The 21,722-nt window shown below is 41.4% G+C and overlaps 1 protein-coding gene across 3 annotated transcripts in view; it reads left to right on the top strand.

Annotated features, from left to right (window-relative positions):
- The window catches only part of LOC129705811 (potassium voltage-gated channel subfamily C member 1-like), a 176,213-nt gene that overhangs the window by 30,124 nt on the left and 124,367 nt on the right, over positions 1–21,722 (top strand). Inside the window, exons 2-4 of one of the 3 annotated variants that reach the window (XR_008724967.1) lie at positions 6,297–7,230; positions 15,129–15,326; positions 18,429–19,669. Coding sequence is in view for 2 of the 3 variants with exons in the window: in XM_055649639.1 (XP_055505614.1) it covers positions 6,297–7,230; positions 15,129–15,326; positions 18,429–18,568 (1,272 nt within the window). In the remaining variant the exon portion in view is untranslated. Of the gene's footprint in view, positions 1–6,296; positions 7,231–15,128; positions 15,327–18,428; positions 19,671–21,722 lie in introns of those variants that run through there. The other 2 variants (XM_055649639.1, XM_055649640.1) reach the window with 2 other exon arrangements.

A 21,722-nucleotide genomic window follows, 5' to 3' on the forward strand; every position in this document is an offset into this window, starting at 1 on the left:
CAACCAGCGATCGCCCGTACATTAATTCTATCCCACACATTAGGATTCACCTACAAACCTGTATATCTTTGGAATGTGGGAGGAAACCACAGCACCCGGAGAAAACCCACACGGTCACAATGAGAACGTACATACTCCATACAGACAGCACCCGTTGTCAGGATCGAACCAGGGTCCCTGGTGCTGCAAGGCAGCAACTCTAGCTTTGCGCCACTGTGCCGCTGTGGTGTGAAGCAGAGTGATGGGGCAAGATGGGAATCCAGCCCCTCAGCTCAGGATGATGGTGTTCTGCCTTAGATTCAGTGCTGAGTCTGGCATCGAAGCAAAGGTCACTGTGCTGTCATCTGGCCTTTTGTTTTTTTTCCTGACTTCCCTCTCGCAATACATAGATGTGAGAATCAGAAATAAGCTGACCTATCTATAATGGTCATCTGAAGCATCACTGCTGAGTCGCTGCATTATCCCACTATTAGAACAATGACCAGACTTCAAAAAATGCCCTTGAACTTAAAAAGAATTGGGACATTTTGCGATACTGTAATGTTCTATACAAATGCCAAGGAATTTTATAACTGTACAAGTGGATAACTATATAACTGTTACACCTACATAAGTGGAATTCATTGCCACAGACAGTTTTGGAGGCCAAATCAATGGATATTTTAAAGGCAGAGATGGACAGTAATTAGTAAGGGTGTCAGGGGTTATGGGGCGAAGGCAGGAGCGGGAAAGAGAGATCAACCATAATTGAATGACAATGTGGACTTGATGGGCCGAATGGCCTAATTCTGCTCCCAGACATGAATTTATGAAATGCTATTTTCCTTCTTTTTACTTTCATTCCCTGTACTCAAAGTCACATGTGTTTGATCAGTCCCCAAACTTCCTCTGCAATTTCTTTGGTAATACTGAGCTAACGTACCCATGAATTCATACAACATAAAACATAGAATAGTACAGCATAAGAACATGTCCTTCGGCCCACAACGTCTGTGCCAAACATGATGTCAACACCAACTCTCATCTGCCTGCACATTGTCCAAATTCCTCTACACCCTGCCTACACAAAAGCGTTTTAGATGCAACTATTGTACCATGCTTCAGCATTTCCTGTTCCAGGCACCCACTGCCCTTGGTAGAAAAAACTTGCCCTGCACTTCTCCTTTAAACTTGGCCACTCTCACTTTAACGCTAGGGTTTCTGGTATTTGATTTTTCCATCCTGGGAAAATGTTCTGACTCTCTACCCTATCTATGCCTCTCATTCCTTGATGAGCTGTCTGCCATCACTCCTAAGTGTGCATATCTTAATTAACTCCTTTCAAATGTTCTCCTGCACGTTTATCCATCATTTTCTCTGCAACTTGAGTGCTGCTCTTTTACACAGCCCATTTCCACGCTCAGTATTTCACTTGCCTGGGGCTCTTTTAAGCTGACACTTTCCATCAATCTTCATGTCTTCTGTTTCCTCTTGCTTTTAAGATATGAATCAGTTGATAACATTTCCTGCCCACTAATTCTTACTGCCTGGCTTTGTGAAAAGTCACTCATGTTGCCCCTAAGCACTCAGTGCTATTTACGATTTCTCTTCCTTAAATGCTCACATTTGCAGGCTGTTCCAGTCCACTATTGTTTCGGCTTACTGGTAAAATGAACACTACCATTGGGCAGCGAAAGCTCAGACACAATATTGGAAAAGTACAGGCAGAAATTTGCTGTGCATCTATTTCACAAACCCAGTATAATATGTTTGATAGAGCACTGAATGCCTGAACTAGGTAATGTCCAACAGTAATATTATCCGCCTTTGGAGCGAACGCACAAAAAGATTTGTACAGACCATTCATGCTGTTATACTTAGTTTGAAAGTAAACTGAAATAGAACATAGATCATAGAACCTAGAACAGTACAACACAGGAACAAGCCCTTCAGCCCACAATTCCTGTGCTGCAAATGATGCTTAGACCAACTCGCAATTGCCTGCACATGATCCATATCTCTCCATTCCCTGCATATCCAAAAGCCTCTTCAATGCCACTATCATATCAGCATCCACCATCACCCATGGCAGCACATTCCAGGCACCCACCACACTCTGTGTAAAATAACCTGCCCCACACATCTCCTTTAAACTATCAACCTCTCACTTAAAAGCTATGCCCTCTAGTATTTTGTATTTCCATCCTGGGAAAAAGGTTCTGACTATCTATGCCTCTTATAATGTTATATATTTCACCAGGTATCCTATCAACCTCCGGCATTTCAGAGAAAACAATCTAAATCTGTTCAAACTCTCCTTGTAGCTAATCTCTCTGATCCAGGCATCATTCTGGTAAACCACCTACTGCAGATGCTGGAGAATCGAAGGTTACACAAAAACCCTTTCCAAGGCCTCCACAACTGGAGAAACTCGGGCCGAACCCTTCTTCAGACTGATCGGGGGCGGGGGTGTAGGGGCAGTACCAGAATACACCGGAAATTGAGGCCTAACTCAAAGTCCTATGAACATCGAAGCCACATCATGACTTCCCCTTCCTCAGCCCCCCTGTTGACTCAATGCCCCCCACAACTTATGACGTTGCCTATTTCCTTCGCTCCATATGCTGCTGCACCCGCTGAGTTTCTCCAGCCTTTTTTTGTAACCCCACTATCTATTTTGTGTTGCCATTTTGACAGAGTTATGGACTTGGCCTTCAAGACCCTCTGTACATCAATGCTGTTAATAGTCTTGACATGCATTGTATATTTTCACTATACATTTGACCTCCCAAAGTGCAACACACTTGCTCAGGTTAAACTCAATCTACCATTTCACAGCCCATTTCCATAGTGAATTTATATCCTGCAGGATACTTAGACAGCCTTCCTTACTGGGCCTCCACAGATGCTGCATTACCCACTGAGTTCTTCCAGCTCTTTGTGTTTCGCTTAAAACCCTGGCACAAATGAATGCGGAAACGTTTATAAAGCTGAGCAATGCCTTTGGATACAGGCATTTTACAGAATGCATTTATTAACATTGCAACTTTCTCACCCATATTAGTTTGTAAAAGTGCAAAGCATACCATCAGTAGAAGCTTCATGAAAATAAACTATTTGACATTGGCATTGTATTTCAGTCAGCTGTTTTACTGAACTGGATCATCTCACTATGTGCACATGCAATATCACATCATGTCACGGAGATTCAGTTCTGCCACTACTGCTTAATTACCACAAGAGTCCATTTGACCTTGTGGATTTGGATGAAATTTAACACCATTGCATATCCTTGGGCACTCAGACCAGAGATGACAAGGACAGGAAAAATCATATTTCCATTTGAATCTTCCATTTGAATTTTTAACATTCCCCTTCCCTCCCTCCGTGCCCACTTCCTCCACCCTAATCATTTAACTAGTTCCACAGTTCCACACATTATATCCCTCTTGAGATCACATCTTCCCTAGCCAACAACGGGCCTACCAGGGCACCTCCCTGCCTGAGGTTATTTGTTGACAGCCCTGATTGTTCCTGGTCTTTTCTTACCACCAGCTCTTCACCCTCAACCCCCTACTTTCAGTGTAAAGAAAGGTCCCGACCTGAAACATCACATGTTCTTCATCCAGAGATGCTGCCTGATCCATCGAGTTACTCCAGCACTGTTGTCTATCGTCCATTTAAATTAACCTGGAATCACGTCAGATCTACTTGGGTTCAGTAGCTCAACTAGAGCAATGTACGAGATTTTGTTTAGAATCTATAGACAAATTAAGTTGATTCTTTATGATAGTTCCACATCAAGATTTGCATTGAAACTGCAAATGTTTACCAGGATGGACATAGAACATAGAACCCAGAACAGTACAGCACAGCAACACACCCTTCAGCCCACCAGTTCTGCTATGACCACGAAGCCAATCTAACCAACTCCATCTGCCGGCATGTGGTCCTTTTCCCTCTATCTCAGCCTGATTATGCACCTGTCTAAGTGTCTCTTAAATTTTGTTACTGTGTCGACCACCTTCCCCAGCAGTGAGTTCCAGTCACCTACCACACTAAAAAAATTACCTTTTAAACTTTCCTTCACTCACCTTAAGCTCATGGCCTCTTGGCTTCTACATTTCCACCCTGTGAAGAAAAATCTGACTATCTACTCTATCTATGCCTCTCATCATTTTATATACTTCTATCAAGCCTCCCCTCAACATCTGGTGCTCCAGAGGAAACAGTACAATACAATCCAGTTTGGTCAAATGAATACTCTCCCAGCCAGACAGACTATTAATGATGAGGTTATCTGGCTTGGAGACTGAGTATTAAACTGAGACACAGTTAGAGACTGCAAATGATAGAATCTGGAGCAAAAAAGCCCAAAATGCTGGAAGAACTCAGCATGTCAAGCAGCATCTATGGAGAGAAAGGGATGGTCGATGTTTTGAGTCGCAGTCTGTACCATGGTGGTGGGTGAAGGGCAAGTGGAAAAGTACATTATGCAGAATAACATCATAGGCTTAATGGGATGATACAAAGAACAATTCTCAGAGCTCGAGCAACTTGTGGTTACAAAATTACCCCAAATACTTTTCAAAAATGATTGATTATTGACTGATTCTTGTTCCAGAATTTATTCGATGTGGTGACATATCAAACTACACAATTCTCATTGGTTGCCTTGATTTGCCCATTTTTTATTTGCACTGGTAGATACATTTTGGAATAGTTAACCACATAAAATCTCTTTCAAACTGTTGAAAAAACAACTGAGAACAAATTGATCTGTGGGTGAGAGGTAGGGTTGGGGGAGGTGGCGATGGTGGGAATCTGGAGAACTCCTCAGTCTAGGACAGCAGGCAGAGGCACCACATTCTCTATGATGCATCAAAGTGTGAGAGTACTTCCAGAACAGACTGCACTGTGTGGAAGGAATTGGATGCGTTGCCTCACAGCTGCTCAATCTGAGAACGATGCCTTCAGTAAAGGATATTAACTGGTCCTACCTCTAACTTAGCCTAAATGATTGTATTCACAGCAACACCAAAAGAACTTTGATGCAGTAATGTTCCCACTAACTAGATGGGGTTTCACTATATTTGAGAAAGGGAGGGAGAATATTATCCCAGTCACCACTACTTCGCCACGGCACACTGAGATAATACACTGCAGATAGACACAAAATGCTGGAGCAACTTTGCTGGTCAGGCAGCATCTCTGCAGAAAAGGAATAGATGATGTTTTGGGTCGAGACCCTTCCTCAGACACTGCACACTAGTGTCTTCTTTGTCCAATTAGAACCTCATCAGTTATCATCCACTTAAAGTAACAACTGGTCTACTTAAGGAAGTGCTCTCACTCACACTTTTGTGACACTTTCCGCCATTTTGGTGGCTACATTACTCACGCATATTTTACTTGACTTGGAGTTGTCCAGCACAGAGAGAGGTCATTTAGCCTATCATGCACCATGAACGCATCATTCAAATAGTCCCATTGCCCTAGTTTTAATCTACTTTCCTGAAAATGTTCCTTCTCATGCATACATTTGGAAGCTGCTATTAGAACTGTTTCCCTCTCAGACTGTGTATTGCAGATTAAAATATGAACTTGCTGCATAGAAATAATATTTTCATCTCGTTGAATGACTCATGGTTTGTTTTGCCAATGTTCTTAAATATCTAGCCATAGACATTCCTCCAAGAGGAAATAGTTTCATTCCACCTACTCTCTCAAATAATTTCAGAATTTTGAAGAATTCCAATGAATCATCCCTTGACTGATAATGTGAAGTGTGTCAGATTTTCTAGTTCCTTTCCAGAGCTGATAGACCGCACCCATTATTCTCTTCCATCATATCTCATGTGCATCTTTCCAATTCCTCCCAAGAGTAGTGTCAAGAATTAGATAGAATATCCCAGGTTAGCTCTAATCAATTATTTATTTGACTTCATTCCTCTTCCATGACACTTGGTAAATGTTCTTTGATTTTTAACCTCAGTTACTACATCTTCTTGCAAGGTATAGCTAGCTCAAAAACAGGCTGGGTATTGGTGTGTGCGTTAGGATGTAGAGCATTGGTGGAATATATTTCATGTCACTGAAGTGGGGGCAGAAGGTTGAATTGAATCTTATGTCAATAACGAAAATAGGAAGGATGAAAATCACCCTATTAGAAGATGATGTGTTGTTGCTTGAGCTTATTTTGGGCTTCAACGGGTTGGTTGGGGATAATGAAATGTTCCTATTTACGAAATACTTCATTTCAAAACAGTTTCAATTCGTGCCATTAACATTTATTTCTTCTCTATTTTTCTTTGCAGTACTGTGCTTTTGCTTCGCTTTTCTTCATCTTGGTGTCAATCAGCACCTTCTGCCTGGAGACCCATGAAGCGTTCAACCCAATCGTTAACAGAACGGAGAATGTAACGCGAGGAAATGAAACCACGGTGGAAATTAGTCAGGAAACAGAAACCGAAGCTTTCTTAATGTATATTGAAGGAGTCTGTGTGGTATGGTTTACGTTTGAATTTCTGATGAGGATCACTTTCTGTCCAAACAAAGTGGAGTTTATCAAGAATACTCTCAATATCATAGACTTTGTGGCCATTCTGCCCTTCTATCTGGAGGTAGGACTCAGTGCTTTGTCTTCCAAAGCGGCTAAGGATGTGCTGGGCTTCCTGAGAGTGGTTCGCTTTGTCCGAATCCTGCGAATCTTCAAGCTGACCCGTCATTTTGTAGGACTGAGAGTTTTAGGACATACTTTGCGTGCAAGCACCAATGAATTTCTGCTGCTCATCATCTTCTTGGCACTTGGCGTCCTGATATTTGCCACCATGATCTACTATGCCGAGCGGATAGGAGCTAATCCCCATGACCTGAGAGCCGATAACCACACACACTTCAAAAATATTCCGATTGGATTTTGGTGGGCCGTAGTAACCATGACTACACTTGGCTATGGAGACATGTATCCTCAGACATGGTCGGGCATGTTGGTAGGAGCCCTCTGTGCTCTTTCGGGTGTGCTGACCATTGCTATGCCTGTCCCTGTCATTGTCAATAATTTTGGAATGTATTACTCCTTAGCGATGGCCAAACAAAAATTACCAAAGAAGAAAAAGAAGCATATACCGAGACCGCCCCAGCTGGGATCCCCCAATTATTGTAAATCTGGTGTAAACTCTCCACATCACAGTACACAGAGTGACACATGCCCACTCGCTCAGGAAGAGATTTTAGAAATTAACAGAGCAGGTAGGAAACCTCTTAGAGGAATGTCCATCTGACCCTCGAATGCCTCCTTTGCACCTACCCCTGGTAGTCATTTTATATCTCAACCAGCTTTGGATTTCTGGAAAGGCAGCACATTTAAGCCATGCTTGTGTTTTGTATCAAACATCCTCTTAGTAAGCACGTTACCAAATAGAGTGCAGCCAATCTGGTAAACTTCTATGTTGGAATGAAACCATGCATTGTCGAGGTAAGCTGAGAACTCCAGCTACATGTGCAATCAGAATCATCTGTTAATTACAGATTCTGACGATTATTTTGTAAAGAAAGAAGCAAAAATCTAGAAGATTTGTATCTGATAATGATTACAAAATCCTACTACATTTCCTTGAAATATTCAGCATTTTTCATACCTTATTGGTTATTAAACACCAGAATGAAGTATTATCATCTATCAGGTGGATTTAGGACAGAATGTGTTCTCATTTGATCAATTGTGGGGATCAAGGTTGAGATAAAACTGTAGTTTATGTATATAAGAAAATATGATAAATTAAGACAAAATCCCAGGCTAAATTGAGGCCTTTGGATTCTAAATAATCTGAAGCCACATAGGCTCTACTATAGAAATCTTGCTGCATGAAAATATAACCAGTTAGGCTTTAAACTCCTCATAAAGTAGTATACACTTTTACTCCTAGAAAAGAACAAAAGTATTTCACTTCAGACCATAGTTGTTGCTCTGTAAATATACTTCATGTTGCTCTTACAAATCTGCCATGTATTATGGTAATAAAATAACTTAGTATAAGCATACAAATAATACTACTACTAATAATAATAATAATAATAATAACCTAATGCAAGAAGAATCCACTTTCCCTGCTGTTTCTGAGTGAATTAGCATAAAATAATTGTGCATTTTAGTACAAAAAATGTTTAACTCTTTCAATGAGAGAAATATACTCACATAATCACATCAGATTAAGATGTTTCTAACACCTATTTTAGTATTAAAGACTTTTAGTCTAAACTTGCTATTTGTGTACTAATGGACGCATTTAAAATAAACAGGTTAACACCAGCATTAAAAGAGTAAAAGAGAAGTGTCGATCAAATGCTTTACTTGTGCGTCTGCTAATATCACAAAGAGTAACGTCTAACGTTGCCATTTCAAACAGTCTTCGATAGAAACATCAAAATATAAATAACGAGAAGTTAATGTTAGTATAGTTAGCGATGAACTGTGTTTCTGAAAATTCACGTTTATAATTGCAGATAGCAAAGTTGATGCAACCCCAACATATTTCTCTGTTCTCTTTGTAACAGAGAAGTTAACTAATTAATTATAACCAATTTCTGTCAGCAACAAATTAACAGAGAGAAGGCAAAATGAGTACAGGGACCAGACAGAGTAACACTGTCAACAATCATTTTTACTTTATTGATTAAAATTCACTGTCTTTTGAAAATGTACCTTTCTCTAATGTGTTTAATAACTCTGTTTTGGTAAAACAATGTATCTGTGGCAATTAGCATCCAGAGTCCTACCCTGTCTACCTTGCACGCTAGGGTTGTTGGGCAACAGGATACAAAGGTGATTTTCTCGAAACATGGGCCGACCCCACTTCAAGTCCGCTTGCCTCTTCAACCCAGCCCACGTCTCTGGATTTGAAAACATAGCAAAGGAAACAGTGGCAAGAGCAGGCCTTGGAGTAACCCAGCGGTCAGGCAGCATCCCTGGAGAAAATGGATACGTGGCGTTTCAGGTCTGGAACCTGATCTTATCAACCTGAAGAAAGGACCCAACCTGAAATGTCACCTATCCGTTTTTTCCGGGCTTACTGGCCGACCCGCTGAGATACTCCAGCAGTATATAAACCAGCATCCGCAGTTCCTTGTCACTACAAGAATAGGTCTTATGGCTTTTCAGAATGTCACAAAATCTCATGTTGGCTAATCCCAAGCCTCAAATTCACTTTGCTGTCTGATCACAATATTCTTAATATGAAAAACAAACAATTTAATATGAAAAACAATTATTATTCATCTTACAATAAATTAAAATTTGAGCATTTGAGGTCCTCACAGATAACGATTTCAAAAGATTTCTAATATGAACAACATTTTTCTCTTTGTTCCAAATACGCAACCTTTCCCTTGCCACTTTCCACCTAGTTCCAGACTCTCCACTCGTGGAAACAACCTCTCAGTATCTAACTTGTCAGTCCCTCGCAGACTCGTGTATGTCTCAATGTGATTATTTCAATTCTTCCAAACTCCAGTGAGTGTATCTTCTTCAGTCCTGTTCCATTGTATGATCTCTCAATCCCTGAATCAGCCTCGTGGATTCGTACCACACTGTTTCCAAGACACCGCATCCAAATCCTATTCCCAGTCCCAGGTCTGCTGAGGACTGCATTTGTGCACGGTAGACAATTGCACTCATGTCCTACTCAACCACTTCTCATGGAGCCTTATCTGAATATTTACAATGTGGAAGAAGACTATTCAACTCATTGAGATCTGTAGAGATCTATACATACTGTAAGTAATCTAATTTGTCCCAAACTCTTTACCCTCTCCATGGGCCTTCAAACTCTTTCCCTTCAGGTATAAATCCAGCTTCTTTCGAAAGCCGCAGACTAATTCACAAATATCCTTTGCTATAGATTCCACACCCCAATCATTTGCTGCATAACGAAAATATATCTTATATCACATTAGGTTCCTTTCCCAATTATCTCCCCTTGTTCATAACCTCTATACTAATGGGAACACAAAGGGAATTCCCACAATCTACTGTCTCTACCCTTCTTGATTTTACATTGTCAAATCTCCTCGTACAGTCTTCCGTTCCAAGAACCTCAAATTTTCAAGTCTATCCCTATCCCTGGAATCAAATTGTAACATCTGTGCCCACACCTCCCCTCTCACTTCCATCCAGGGATGCCAGCAACTCTTCCAGGTAAGGCAGCAGTTCACGTGCACCTCTTCCACATTTATCTATTGCTTACGGTGCCCACAATGTGGACCCACTTACATCAGTGAGACAAGCATAGATTAGGTGACCGTTTAGCCGAACACTTGCACTCTATCTGCCAAGACCTGCTGGAGCTTCCCGTTGCTAGCCATCTTAACTCCCTTTCCCTTTCCCATATTGACTTTCTGTCCTTGGCCTCCTCCATTGCCAGAGTGAGACCATACACATACTGTAAGAAACACACCTCATATTCCCCAGGTTAGCTTACAACCCAACAATGGGAATATTGAATTCTCCAATTTCAAGCAATACCCCGGAAATCCTCCTCCTCATTTTCCCCCAGCCCCACCCCCCCCCCGCGCTCACATTTCTCCCCCCCCACCCAAGTCACCCTGCTTCTTTCTCCTCCTCTGATGCTGTTCTCCCACATTTTCCTTTTATCCCCCTCTTTTCAATCCCTCCTGTCCCCTTATCCCTCCCTGCTTTACATTTCACTCTCCCTCTTTTTTCCCTATTTGACACTCTCTTGTCTCCTTTTCACCTCTAGACTTTGTCACATACACCACCCAACAGCCATTTACCCCCTCAACTGTATCCACCTGTCACTCGCAAGGCTTTGCCCCACCTCACTACATTTCCCCAGCTTTCTCCCCCCACTCCATTCGGTTGGAAAAAGGGTCCATCCCGAAACATCGCTTCTCCATTCCCTCCCCAGAAGGTGACATTGTGGATTAGGACCCTTTTTCTGCACCTTTTCACCTCTAACCTTTGTCACTTACTCCACCTATCTGCTAATCCCCCCCCCCCCCCCCCCCCCCCCCCCCCCCCCCACCCCCAACCTTTGATCTTCTATGTTTCTTAACTATTTTCTCAAAGTTTGAATTTGAAATCATTTATCATCTGGGTTTAGAATTTGATTTACTTTCTGGAACAACCAGTGATGAGCTATCCCATGGCTATCTAGACTACACTTCTTCCCACCCTGCTTCCTGCAAGGACTCCATCCCCTACTCCCAATTCCTCCATCTACGCCGCATCTGCTCCCAGGATGAGGTGTTCCACACCATGACATGGGAGAGGTCCTCATTATTCAGGGAACGGGTCCCCTTCCCTACTATAGAAGAGGCTCTCACCAGGGTCTCTTCAATACCCCATAACACTGCTGTCTCTCCCCATCCCCCCACTCAGAACAAGGGCAGAGTCCCCCTAGTCCTCACCTTCCACCCCACTAGCCGTCACATACAACAAGTAATCCTCCGTCATTTTCGCCACCTCCAACGTGACCCCACTACTCGCCACATCTTCCCATCTCCCCCCCGTCTGCTTTCCGCAAAGACCGCTCCCTCCGTAACTCCCTGGTCAATTCTTCCCTTCCCACCCGCACCACCCCTTCCCCGGGCACTTTCCGTTGCAACCGCAAGAGATGCTACACTTGTCGCTTTGCCTCCTCCCTCGACTCCATTCAAGGACCCAAGCAGTCGTTTCAGGTGCGACAGAGGTTCACCTGCACCTCCTCCAACCTCATCTATTGCATCCGCTGCTCTAAATGTCAGCTGATCTACATCGGTGAGACCAAGCGTAGGCTTGGCGATCGTTTCGCCGAACACCTGCGCTCAGAGCACAATAACCAACCTGATCTCTCGGTGGCTCAGCACTTCAACTCCCTCTCCCATTCCGAATCTGACCTTTCTATCCTGGGCCTCCTCCATGGCCAGAGTGAGCATGATTCATGATTCATGATGAAACATGATTCATATCTCTTCATTCTCTGCAAATCCACATGCCTACCTAAAAGTCCCTTAAACACCACTACTATATCTGCCTCCACCGCCACCACTGGCAGTGTATTCCAGGCACCCACCACCCTCTGCGTTCAAAACTTTCCCCACACATCTCTTTTAAACTTTGCCCCTCTCACTTCAACGCTATGCCCTCTAGCCTTTGACATTTCCACCCTATGCCCTCTAGTCTTTGACATTTCCACTCTGGGGTAAAGGTTCTGACTGTCTGAATAATGTGGAAAAATGTGAGGTCAGTCACTGAGGTAGAATAAAACAGGAAAACAGATAATGTGTTTAAGAAGGAACTGCAGATGCTGGAAAATCGAAGGTAGACAAAAGTGCTGGAGAAACTCAGCGGGTGCGGCAGCATCTATGGAGCGAAGGAAATAGGCAAAGTTTCGGGCCAAAACCTTTCTTCAGATAATGCTTTGCATGGTGAGAGATTGAAAGTTGTTTGTGTATCCTGGAACACAAGTCACTGAAAGGTAACATGGAAAATGTAATTGGGAAAACAAATAGTATATTGGCCTTTATTTGATGAGTATTTGTGTGTGAATATAATCATCTTACTGTGATTATCTAGGCCCTGGTAAGGTTGCATTTGGAAAATTGTGTCTCAGACTGTCTGTCTATCTAAGGAAGTGTATACTTGCAATAGAAGAAGTACAACAAATGCCATCTGAATGTTTCCTGGAATGGGAAGCTTGTCCCATGAGGATAGTTTAAGCAGGCTGGACCAAAACCCTTTTGAGTTAAGAAAAATGAGAGGTGACCTCATTGTAAGATTACAAAACTCTTACAAGGCTTGACAGGATAATTGTAGAGTTAATATTTCCCCTGACTGGGGTGTTTAGAACCAGAGTACATTGATTCAAAAGAAAGAAAATAATCTTAAGGGAGGGAAGTGATTCTTTAGAATTCTCTACGGTAAAGCATTGTGGAGGCTCAGTGACTGCGCTGATTTTAGGAGAGAGATTGATAGATATCTGCACATTAAAGGCGTCCAAGAAAAAGGGATAGTGTGGAGTTGAGGTATTGAATGATGAAGCAGTGAAACAGATGTGAGAGGCAAATGCTTTCCCCCTTCTACCTCTTACATTCTTATGATATTTTGATAGTTAGCTGCCTTCAGCTGCCAGTGTATCTCTTTTCCAAGTGATGTCCTTTTACACTGCTCAAACGGCCAACATGTACCGAAATATAAATGAAGGCTGACCAAAAGCAAGCAAGAAAGCATATTCTTGACATCTTGTTCGGTGGCCCAAGGCAGCATGCTATCTGAATCATACATAAGGAATTAAACCTCCTATGTTTAATAAATGAGCTAGTACTTAAACTGTCCAATTATGATGTAACCAATAGACAATAATAGTCAATAGACAATAGGTGCAGGAGTAGGCTATTCGGTCCTTCAAGCCAGCACCGCCATTCAATGTGATCATGGCTGATCATCCCCAATCAGTACCCCGTTCCTGCCTTCTCCTTATATCCCCTGACTCCGCAATCATTAAGAGCCCTATCTAGCTCTCTCTTGATAGTATCCAGAGAACCGGCCTCTGAGGCAGAAAATTCCACAGACTCACTACTCTCTGTGAGAAAAAGTGTTTCCTCGTTTCCGTTCTAAATGGCTTACCCCTTATTCTTAAATGGATGGACTCCCCGAACATCAGGAACATGTTTCCTGCCTCTAGCGTGTCCAAACCCATCTTATATGTTTCAATAAGATTCCCTCTCATCCTTCTACCAGCTGCATCACTGTGTCGCCCACATGTTTTTTCAGACATAATGTTTTCTAAGGCTGAATATGCTTTAATGCATTTTGATGCATGGAGCCAAAAGATAGTTGCAAATTGGAAATAAAAAAGGAAGCAATAATAGGTGCTCTGGTTCCTCTGGGTGAAAAATTAATAGGAAACAGAGTGTTGCATTTAGCATTTTTAATTAACAACTCTTGCCATTATCCTGGTTTTATCTGGTAATTGTATAAACATTTCATTGTAGACGTCTAGGCAAAAAGACCAATTGGTTAAGGTTTATCAATGATCTGGCAAAAGCACAATGGGTCAAATAGCCTTCGACTGTCTTATAGTATTGGAACATAGAACATACGGTACAACACAGGAACTGGCCCTTCGCTCACAATGTTTGTGCTGAACATGATGCCAAATCAAACTGATATCATCTGCCTATACATGATGTGTATCTCTATATTGCCTGCATTTCCATGTGGCTTTCTAAAAGCCTCTCAAATGCCACCACCGTATCTGCCTCCACCACCAGCCCAGGCAATGCCTTCCAGGCCCCCACTACTCTATGTAAAAACTTGCCCCGCACATCTCCATTAAACTTTACCCCTCTCACCCTATAACAATGCCCTCTACTCTTGGACATTTCCACCCTGGGAAAAAGGTTCTGACTGTCTACCGTATCTATGTCTCCCCTCAACAACTGTACTTTAAGTCACCAGCTGTACATCTAACATTCTGTAATTTTAAAACTTTCCTATGAAGACAGTGACTCTGAATTAGGTTGGCAATGGACTTTGGTAAAGGATACCTGTGACTAATATATCAGACTATTGTTGCCTCATGCCACATGGTATAGTGCTGAACAAGTGATTAAAAGCTTGTCACCTTTAAAACAAATTGATCATACTAGGTGTTGGAATTTTACTTATCGTTTCAGCCTTTAACAAACTTATATTTTGATTTTCTCCCCTCGCACTAAACCAATGGCCACACAAAATAGCCTTTTTTAATCTTCTTGATAGCAGTCTCATACTAGAGATGCATTAAAGCAACTGCTGCACAACACATGAATCATCGTAACTAATATCTATGTTTCTCCACCAGCCTGTTGTTGTAGAATGTTGTCTCTCTTTCATAAAGTGCTGTTCATCTGTTCCATGTACACTGAGAGTAATTACTTTTGCTTACAACTGTTGAAATCTATCTCTCACAATTTTGGTGCCGTTGCTTACTATATTTACGTGATATTATTTGCCAGTGCAAAATATTTTATTGGCTGAATGTGCTGCCTCTGGAGTAACTTTAGTTGATTGCATAAAGCGTTACAAACCATAGATTCTGCTAACCTTTAGTAAGAGACACAAACATAGTACTTAGCATTTCATTCAGCTTTTGCTTGTATATTTGAAGATTTTAAACAGAACGGTGATGCAGCAAATGCAGCATTGGCAAACGAAGATTGTCCTCATATTGACCAGGCACAGACGCCTGAAGATCACCTCCCCTTCACTCGTTCTAACACCAGGGAGAGGAATGCCAGAGACGGGCCCTGCTTCCTCTTATCAACCGGGGAATTTTCATGTCCACCCGATGGAGGAATAAGAAAGGGTACGTAACACACAGGCAAGATACGTAACCTTATAGGTATTTATATCAATCTGTTAATCTAGTATTGCTAGGATATACAGCTGCATTGGGGAAGGTTTATCATGGATTAATAAGCAATGCTTAGCTGTGTAGAGTAATTGTCTATGAAATTCCATAGAGATTTTAGAAAGACGCTAAGCGCCATAAATTAAAATGTAGAATTTCATTCAAGTCCTCTCACTGGTGTATTGTATATATATATATGTATATATATAGATCTATACATAGAGAGACAGTATTATCCAACCATACCATTGGTGTGGTATATAGGAGCTTCATGTGCCATTTCTGATGGACAGTCTTCTATCGAGAACACTTAATATGTAAATATAATTTATAGTAAAGTAAAAGCCAGACTAAAAAAATAATTGATCACAACACTTTCATAAGAAAGTAGCTTGAAAACCTCAGCTAAAATGATCTTTGTAGCAAAGTGTTGAATTTGATTCCGTATTGGACAGGTTGGCTAAAGAGTAATTCACTAGTGTGTTTCAATGTCAGCATATTGTTGGCCCGTGGAAGTGTGTTTCTACCAGCATGGACGATGGTAACCTTTCAGCTTAAATCCATCCTGTATATGTTCTTGTAGATCTGTTCAATGTTAAGTTCTTGTGCACGTTTGAAATGGAATTGGTTGCATGTCTAGTCTTTAAATGCTTCAATGGACTTCAGAATAGTATCAAATTGGCATCAAACCGACCAATTCCTACTGACATGAAAGACTAAAGAGTTCCCAGGCATTCTTTCAAGCCAATTCCTACATTATATGGGGTGAGATACCATATCAAACACATAATCTTATTTCCACAATCTAAATATGAAGCTCTGGCATTTCCTAATTTGAAAGCAGAATTGTCATTTGGAATGGAGAAAGGAGGTGGAAATAGCATCCAAATATCCTATAAAGCATTTGAAATTAAATTAAATTGTGAATTACGCATTATTAAGCAGATTAAATTAATTTGGTGAGTCAGCTAGCTAACCACATTTTAATTCTTCTCTTGTAATCAAATAAAGAGACAGATGTTATGACTTTGGCCTGGCTTATTTATCCAGAGCAAACTGAACTCATTTCTATTGGTTGGCTTAATTTGATATGTTTTCAATTGGCTTTCATTGTCCTGGTCTTAGAAAGCTGAACAACTGAAGTGAATAAACTATTCAATATCTTGTTGACTAGTTTTATATTAATTAAAGACTAACCTAATACCTCACATATCTGAGGTATTTATTACCTAGCACAGAGTGATCCCTTTCACAATCTAACAATGAAACTCTGGTATTTCCTAATTTGAAAGCAGAGAATTGTCAAAGGGGAGAGGAGGTGGATGGGAAACATTTGATGGAGAGCGAGTATGTTGATGCAGTATTTGCTGGCCTCTCACTTCTAATTTCCCCTGGATTCAAACCAAATTACCAACATGTTTAAAGTCTTCTTCTTTGGTTGGTTGATACATTGACACTTCTGGGTAAAAATAGGAATTATGTTCCAAAACTCATCTCTAATTTGGTGGTTTCACATGCTGGAGTGCATGGGAAATGGAAAGATTAGCTTGCTGTGGTTAGTGCTCAGTTGTGACTATGGGGTTAAGCTGCAGCAACATTTTACAATACTATATCTGAATTGGCAATGCTGAAGACAGGCAGTGCTGACTGCATCTTACACACTGGCATCCCTCTTCCCCACTGTTCAATATTTACACATCGAGTTTGACTTGAAAGGAGGCTACAAGAACCTCTGAAAAGGATTTTCCACTGATATCCCTACTGAGCTAATGCTGTTGCTATGGCAATTGTTTGGAATAATTTAAATTTAGCCTCGCTCCTAACAAATAGATTCTTTACAAAAAATGTTGTCTTTCTCATTTTACAAAATTAAACTCCCACCTGAGAAAAACTCCTTGATGCTGACAAAGTGGGCTCCGAGATTGGACCACTCCATGATTGTGCATCTCCTTAACTATTTTCTGTATTCTTGTTTTTTAATAAAAACTTAGTTTTAAAACAGTATATCCCATCTGGAATTCCTCTCTGTATTTGAATCTCAAAAGACTGTGTTTCCCACCTTGTCCAGACATCTAGCTTCTGTTCTAGAGACTGGATTGTCAACTCTAACAGCACCACCAGTCACAAAGTCATTTTCATTTGGGCAAACGTTCACCCACGTCATGTGATAAAGGCCACTTTCAGACTATGGTTAAATGTACAGTAAGACAGCAGAAGCTGAGTGGCCACAAAGTGCTGGTGTAACTCAGCGGGTCAGGCGGCATCTCTGGAGAACATGGATAGGTGATGTTTTGAGTTAGGACCCTTCTTCAGATATTGTGATTGGGGGACAGAAGAAAGATGGAAGAGAAGCCAGGCTTTGTCCTGTCCCTCGTCTCTTCCAGCTTTATTTCACCTCCCTACCACAATCAATCTATAGAAGGGTCCCGAATTGAAATGTTGCCTATTCATGTTCTCCAGAGATGCTGCCTGACCCACTGAGTTACTACAGTAGTTTGTGTCCTTTTGTGTGAACTAGCATCTGCTATCCCTGTTTCTACATAGACGCTGGGTGGAATTGGACGTGGCAATTGATTGCGGGATGGTTAGATTTTGCTTGCTTGTTTCATTTGGAATCCTCGACTGAAATATTGCCATCCCATGGATGACATGGACATGACAGTGTCACCATTTGGTAACCCATTAGATGAGCTGAAGAGGTAATTTGCCCTAAAACCAACAGCGCTGGACTCCAAAAATGATAAATTGAACCATATAAAAACAAAATAAAAATTAATAGCTTGGAGTAACGGATTGCCATCTAAAGTGACAACGTATCTAAAATAACATTCACATTCGATACAGCCTTTCACAATGCCTGGTGAAATAAGAGTTGTTAGCTTAGGGATGTAGAATCAATCCCTGGTATCCACTTCTCTTTGTCTTTTATTAACAGTGATACTACTCTGAGCATGCAAGTGCATGGAGATGCTTTATCAGACTGGCAATGATGTAAACTCATCATTATCCATTCTATTGTTGATCCAATGTTGTACTTTGCATTTTTCCTACATAAAGGTTTTGAAAACTCAAGGAGCCTAAGCAACAGAGCTGGCATGAGCAGAAATATACTAAAATTGCCTTCAGTGTCTTCTTCGCTCTACAGCTCTCCTTGTCCATTGAGGCTTTCTCCGTCTCCCATACCATCCATTTTATAGCATGGATTAGTAGCTGAGAATGGTCCAAAGCTTTAGTCCTACAGCCTGTCCTGTCTTGCATAAAACCAGGTAATAAGCCTGAAGATTGCATGTTTCTAGTTAGCACCTTGCTGCTGGTGATTCTACTGTTGACATTAGGTGGGACAATCCTCGATGATTTCTAGATGGGATCACTCTGACACATGATGTCACCAGTGGTATGTATGCTACATGTGTTTGGCGCATAGATGGAAATAAAGCAGCTACATGCAATTCCCAATAATTGATGATCTCGCCCATGGCTTGGGGCATACAGTTGTCCACTCGTGAAAACGCTGGCTCTCTTGAAAATGGGTGACGCTTGTGTTTACTGGTGCACCAGGTCAACGTCTGAAGATTTCTTTCTCAGGATCTTTTATGCCGCATGGCCCTGAGGGAGTTCAGACAAACATGCGGTTTGAGGGGCCGTTGCATGGAAGCCAAACTGATTGCGAGAAATACTCTGTTAACCAAGGTCCCAGTTAACCTTGGGTGCATGCAAAGGTTTTTTGAGAAGAAGGACACTGCCCTCTCTGCATGTAGCTATATATTTTTTAAGCAGAAACAAAATGCGACATTTATGTTGAAGGGCAGGGGAAAGAAGGTCAAGTATTCATTGTATTCTTTGCATGCAGATTTCTGCAAACGCAGCCCTGTCATTGCTAAATATATGCCAGCAGGGGCAGTCAGAGTAACTTAATGAGCTGGACGCTCTGTGGGTAATTATCTGCCCACTGGGAACATTTCAAGAGAAGAAGACCCACCTCTTTAGGACAAGCAAAACTACTTCAAGCCACAAAGGCTTCCGAGGACCATTGTGTGATTTGACCCAGAATTGTTGGCTTCCTAAAGCCCAATGTTTCCAAACAAAAGGTAGAAGATTTGTAATTTGTCTGCTAGCATGAACTGCATGTTATAGAAACTGTAATTCTAAGATTAACTTTTAAATCAAAGTTCTATTTCCTTCCAAGATACTTTACTTTTACAAAACTTTGATGTGATCACAATGTAAGAATTAACTATATTTATTTGCAATGGATAGCTTTTTTTTTGTAATTATTCATGAAACAGTGCAAGATTAGAGTTAAACAAACTGTATGTAGATGGTGATTGGTCATATTGACCACTCATCCATGTTTCAGACCTCCATCTGAAACAAGCCATTAAACCATGTATTCAGAAAGCACCGACCCCTGTATATGATTAGGTTGGCATGCTAGTAATCTTGTGTTTCCTGAACATCCTATGTATCTATAAATATTAACTCTTCATCCAGATGGTCTTTGCCTCTTTGCATTTACAAGTGTATATTTCAGACTTGCAGACTCTAAATTAGGAAACGTGCACACCATTCAACAGTGTCAATTTATCCGCAACGTTTTCCAAGGCAGGACTACCGGTCTAAGTCAGCGAATGACTTCACCCAATTTGGTCTTCTTAAGTTGGAATCAATACTTCAGCACTGTATGCAATTTAGTTCTGAATACGTGCATGCACAATATAATATGCAAAAAAAAAAAGTTCGAGCATGAAATAAATTTTGTATTAAATCAGCCTTTGTCTGCATGGATTGGTTTATCTTTGTATTTTTAATTGTTGTGAGTCCTAAATTCCCTGTAGTCTCCAAAGTCAAATCAAGAGGGTCAGACTGGAAACGTCAGGTGCTTGGCTCATTTTCAAACAATGGATGATGAATACTAGGAATCAGTGCTCCATGACAGGCTGGGAAGCTGTTACTTATCACTAGAGCTTAAAAATCATAAAGTCTATCTATAATTTAAAAATATGTTTAATTATAAATGTTATTATTGGAAAGGTAATGTAGCCGCGACAAAGTGCAGAATCCTTCTTGAGGAATGATTGCTGCCACACATTTTCTGCTAATGATATCCAACCTCACTTCATGCTTTTTTTAACCTGATGATATTGGATGGAGACAGAGGTGAATTTTACATCTTGATAACACTGCCTGGAATCAGAGGAGAGGGCAGTGTGGTGTCCTGTGTTTAATGGGAGACTGGGTGAAGATTTTGTTTTTCTTGTTATTTAAAATAGCATGGGAGATAAACCGATCATAGAGTGGGCCGCTTTAACATAAGCCACCCAGCGGGGGAAAGGTAGATTGGGTCAGAGGTTTTATAGTTCACCTCTGTTTTACACTTATCTGCCCACAGATATACAAGGGAGGACCAACCCTGGGGAAATCAGAAGAAGACAACAGTAGGACTAGCACTCAACTCCCTCTTGGATCAAAGGATTAACAGCACCTTGTTTATTCCCGCTGAGTGCTGTAGTGAGTCCTTAGGAATGGACCCTTCTTGCTATTGTGGTTGGTCAGTAGCAAAACGTTGGCAGCCATTCCCCCTGATCCAGGCTTCCCAGAGACAGAGGATAGAATTTGGGAAAGTCTATTGTTTAAGTCAGGTACTGTGGGGTATATGTCACGTGAAGGATTATGCCATGGCCTTAGTCTCCCCTCAGGGATGTCAAAATGTTGCAAACAATTCAAGTAAAACTGGCGTGCGGTGAAAGGGAACACAAATTTGCAAATATAACACTTAAGCACCATACTGCAAGACAAATAAAAGATACTACAATCAGGAGATTTGCATGCATGTGTTCCCCATTGGGGTGCCACATTTAAACAAGGGGCAGAGAATAATGAGCTTCCTCCCACTGATGCATTAGCTTTCGTGCTGCCGGCTCTGAGGTGTTGTGTTCAAATAGAGAGAGACATCAGGCTATTTTTTGATGGGCCAGCTGCTTACTTGAAACAAGTGTCTGCAGGGAATCAGCTTGCTTTGCTCTAGGCTGAAGCAAAACATGCAGCCAGGAGACCGAAGGTTCAGCAGTCAGGTAAGTCATAGGACCAGGCGTTTGGTTTGTGCTCGTCAGAGGGACTTGAAGTCACTTTGTGTCTCTTACATGTGTGGCATCGGCTCAAATGCAGACTCGGGTTTATTCGAGAAACTGCTTAGAAAAATTGCTGTGTCCTGTAATAGGTATTGTGGCATCGGGGAAGGCGATGGGTCGATAATGACTACACCGACACACTCCTGGTGGGGTAAACTCATGTGAAAGGGTTTATTTATGGGGAAGGACGATAGTAACGAGAAGATCCAGGTGTGAGGGCGCA

The sequence above is a fragment of the Leucoraja erinacea genome, chromosome 18 (assembly GCF_028641065.1).
Source record: "Leucoraja erinacea ecotype New England chromosome 18, Leri_hhj_1, whole genome shotgun sequence".
Lineage (NCBI taxonomy): Eukaryota > Metazoa > Chordata > Chondrichthyes > Rajiformes > Rajidae > Leucoraja > Leucoraja erinaceus.